Raw genomic sequence first — 4,822 nt, 5'->3', positions numbered from 1 at the left:
TATATATTATAATTGGAGGATTCCATTTAAAAAATTCATAACCTTGACAATGCCACCTAAGATTTAACCAATGATGTCATATTATGTCTCCTTTGAAGTCGAAAAACTTTTATCTGAAACATTTTTCAAGAAAATGCATATTTTTCAAGAAATTATCCTGATACGATCGCTCTGTTATATCCGGTATAATGTATACATATACATTGTTCAAAAAAATTAGAGCATAGAAAAATTATGAGTAAAAATTGGCCAACGATTTGACTAACGATAACTTTGCGAAAAATTATTAATTAGAATAATTTTTTTTTAACTTTTTTTTTAATTAAAGCTTGAAATTTCTACTTTAAGATTTATTCTGGCCTATGACCAGATTTTAAGTTTCATGCACCCCTGCACTATAAAATCTTTCAAAAATATGTAACTCTATAAAATATATAGGATGTGTTTGTCATATTGAAAATTGCAAAGTTTGACATATGCAGGATGAGTCACCAAAATCCGGACAAATCGAACAGTTTTTTTAAACAAAATGTTTTTAATGAAAAATTAAATATTACAAAAAATTCTTTTACATGGGGGATCCTTGTAGAGCACAATTATTCGATATATCCCTCATTAGCTTGAATGACGGCTTCTAGTCTCGGTCTAAAGTGTTCGCACGCACTGTAATGTAACGCTGTTCATGCCGACGAATGCTGCCTCAATAGCGGTCCTTAATGACGTCATTGGGATGCCGAGACTTGTTTGTGACTCTTTCAACTATGCTCCTTACGTAGTAGTCCAAGGGATTTAAATCTGAGCTATTGGGAGGCCAGAATGGGAGCCGAGGCGAACAACTCGGCTTGTCCTGGCAGCTTCAGAGAGCATCTGTCATATCTTTAATATGTACGATTTGTATCGAAGGTCTTCCTCGGCAATTCGACACATTATTGGCTCGCTTACACCAACAATCGATGCTAATTTTCGCAACAATTGCCCTGGGTCATCCGAAATCAGCGCTTAAGCTCTTTCAACGACTGCGGAGGTCCTCGCGGTGTGTTCTTTCGAGTGACTCTTCCTGGCATACTGGAATCTTCGTTGGACTATTCTAAAGTCATATATTTTGCCACAATGTAATAAACGATTGATTTCGGGTATCCAAAGAATTATTTCCGTTGTTAGCGCGAAGGCCTTCGATGATCGTGGCTCTTTGATTATACTTTGCACTTGGTTTCATCATCGCGGCCATTTTGAGAATATGATATATACTATTTACTAGAAGCATCAGGCTTTCTCGGATGCCAATAATAACCTCTGGCAGAGGCACAATATAGCGGAAAATTTAAATTAAAATTTGTCCGGATTTTGATAACGCACCTTGTACTTTCCTCTTTAATTTAAAAACAAAATCAATCGTTGTGATCTTTTTTCATAAAGTTACAGCACTTTAAAGTCACCCTTGCCGTCACTTTAAAGTCATTTTTGACATATACACTGAAAAAAATGATTGACTGCTGCAACAAATTAGATGGTAAAATATGGCATAGCATATCCGCAATGTCAGTATAAGACTTCGATAGGCTAACGTAACCAAAAATTGACTGCTGCAACTAATTAAAAATGCTATGCCATATTTTACCATCTAATTTGCTGCAGCAGCCAATCTTTTTTTTTAATGTACGACCGACATTACCGGATATGCATGTTGAGGTTGTTGGATGGATTTTACATGTTTCTGCGTGTAAATTTCAATAATATTGCTTCCGCGTTGTTTGATTACTGCTTGCAGTGGCTTCCTCATATTAATGCAGACCCTAATTTCTTCCTGCGAAATGTCATTCCAGATTTGTACTAAGGCTTGTAAGTCTCTGATATTGACAGGTTGTCTTGCCAAATCTTTTAATCTATGACCCATTATCTAGTACAAATCTAAAACAACATTCCGCAGGAAGAAATCCAGCAACCTCATCATGGTGCATATATGGTAATGTCGATCGTATATCAAAAATGCAAGGGTAACTTTACAAAAAAAAAATTCGCAATGACTCGATTCTTTTTTTAAATTAAAAGGAAAAATTCGAATTTTTTTTATGCCGCTGCAAATGATTATTCTCGAAAAAAATTTTTCAAAGTGCATTCCGTCAAATTTTGCAATTTTCAATATGACACCCTCATATTTTTGAGAATTACAGTGGCAGAGGTGCATCAAACTTAAAATCTGGCTATACAGCGTTTTAAAGTAGAGATTCCAAACTTTAATTTAAAAAAAAAACTTATTCTATGATAATTTTTCGCAAAGTTATTGTTAGTCAAAATTGGTCAATTTTTGCTTACAATTTTTCTATACCATAATTTTTTTGAGCAGTGTATATACATATGTTCAATGTATGTATAATTTATAAGGATATATAATTCTATATAAAGTCAAAAGTAAAATGTAAATATTTGCAAATATTTCGATTCTTCATTTTAGTCTTCTGTAGCGTAATAATTAATAAAGTCAAGTACAAGCTGAGCCTATCTATGGATTTATATTTTACTTTATTTAATAAGTGCTTCCGACAATTATGATTTTATCGCTTATGAATATAGAATTTATGCATTAATAATTGCGAAAATTTATATATATATATTTTTTTTATTTGTATTGGATTTATTTTTGGAGTCACAAATTTTTATTTTCATTTATTTTACTTTAAGTAAACTAATTGCTTTTTGACATTATGTGTTTAGAAAAATTAGCAGCGCCTTCAACGCAAGCATCTCCAACTTCCATCCCTTACGCCTCAAGGGCGGAAATCAAGACGGAAAATATTCAACCTGAGACAAGTAAAGGTAAGTGGTTAATATGTTGAATTTCATCCGTTCTGCTTTAACATGTGTCGATATAGCAGGAAAATGTACTATATACCGGTGTGTTTTCTTCTTTATCGACGTATTAAATCCGCTGTTGATAATGTATATTTCGTGGGTACTTTTATACCGAGCGTGGTGAGCTTTGCGTATAATCTTCTTTATTTTCAAACGATCATACCTCGATCGGTTAAATTGCTTTTCATGCGTGTCGAGAATTTAAATCGCGCATTATTGAAAGGAAAACCGGCCAAGGTCCCATGAATCGCGAGCAGACATCCGCGTAGCGATAATTGCGCGTGTGTGACTCGTGTATGTAGTGACTCGAGAAAAAAGAAGAACATGACACGTATGCGTGTGCGTACGGTGGCCCAATTCTTATAATTTACAGTCATGTTGTAATATGGCGCGCGCGCGAAAACAGTTTCACGCTCGTTTCGCGATTTTGATCTGACAAACATGGACATATCCGCAAAAACCGTTTCACTGTTATCTAACAGTGTGCGTAATTAATAAAAATATTTTCGACGAATCTTGTTCACACTTGTGTATACGTGCAAGTATGTATGTAAAATGGCTTTATTTTCAAGTGATAACGATCATTCATCTAAGACACGGTTGCATCAAAGTTAGTTTGATTTTTAACTTTACTTTGATTAAATGAAACTTAAAATTCTCTCTATCTCGTTTTAAAACCGATAGGGACAAAGAGAATTTTAAGCCTTGCATAAAATTAAAATAATGTTGATGCAACTGGGCCAGTTAGTTATATCAAATATTAAAAAAAAAAAAAGGATTGCCAACAGAAATGATATTTTTGTACAGTAATTTTGTCAGAAATTTTGAAATATACATTTATATATATTTTTTAATCCTTCAACTGTTGAATACGAATCTAATATTAATATATTTGTGTCATACATCGTTTACATTCGTTCGAACGTGACAACTTGAACATACAATTTCATATAATTTGAAGAATATAATAATTTAAAAAATAATAACAATTTAAAATTATTGTTTTTTTAAATATTTCAAAAATTTATAAATTAAGAATTTTAGCTTTTGATGATATTACTTGTATCTCAGAAACTGTACCTATATATTTTAGTTAATTTTAATGAATTTTATAAACATTTATTCGCAGAATGTATATTTGTGACAATTCGATTTATAAATAAATAAATATAGGAATTCGGAAAAATTAAACAAACACTAAATTCTATAAATTTTTAATTCTATGGAGAGCATAATTTTTGCAATTTTTAATCTTCTTAAATATTAAATTATAAAGATCTCGAGAGGTGAATAGATACTTAAAATTATACAGATTTTGCAATCCATAGATTTTATTAAAGCTTAAAAATATAAATAGACAATAACAATACAATAAGATCTTGTTAATAAAGATTAATACAACCAAGCTAATGTTAAATATTTACAATTTTTTCTCATTTAAGAATTTTTATCGTTTTACACACGGAACTTGATCACAGATTGGCTATTCAAATTTTTTGCAAATAAATTTCGACGCGCGAGTTTTGTCGAACTTTTGATGAGGCGCAGCCTTGCAATTTCGTCCTGACCGCAGGCCGCGACGAGTAATTACGAGCCGTTAGAACACGAATTGAAATGGGTGCTCATCGTTGTACTTTTCACATTTTTAGAAAGCGGTTGGAAAGTGAGAAACGAAACTTTCTAACAAAACTATTACAAATACAGTTCGAAATCCGCTTGCGCGCCCTAATGTTATGTTCAAATTCAAATCAAATTGTGATAAAGCTGAAATTCACGAAAGCGGCAACACTGTTGCTTTTCACGGCAGTAATAATTTTCTCTATGAAAACCGAAGTTGAATGTTTGATTATTTATGTTTTTTTTCATAGGAAGAAATTAAGAGGTGGAAAGAAACAAAAAATATTTTTATTTTTCCAATACATACAATACATACAATTAAATTTTATATTCATTAAAATAGAATTATACTAGT

The 4,822-nt window shown here is 32.0% G+C and overlaps 1 protein-coding gene across 6 annotated transcripts in view; it reads left to right on the top strand.

Annotated features, from left to right (window-relative positions):
* LOC108687614 (ecdysone-induced protein 74EF) overlaps positions 1–4,822 on the top strand; it is a 289,947-nt gene that overhangs the window by 110,235 nt on the left and 174,890 nt on the right. For all 6 annotated transcript variants that reach the window (XM_018193471.1, XM_018193470.1, XM_018193474.1 and 3 more), the window contains one exon: positions 2,713–2,814. In XM_018193471.1, the coding sequence (XP_018048960.1) occupies positions 2,713–2,814 (102 nt within the window). The remainder of the gene's footprint in view (positions 1–2,712; positions 2,815–4,822) is intronic.

The sequence above is a fragment of the Atta colombica genome, unplaced genomic scaffold, assembly GCF_001594045.1.
Source record: "Atta colombica isolate Treedump-2 unplaced genomic scaffold, Acol1.0 scaffold21, whole genome shotgun sequence".
NCBI classification, from domain to species: domain Eukaryota; kingdom Metazoa; phylum Arthropoda; class Insecta; order Hymenoptera; family Formicidae; genus Atta; species Atta colombica.
The sequence above is the reverse complement of the archived record's forward strand: the minus strand, read 5'-3'. Positions and strand labels throughout refer to the sequence as shown.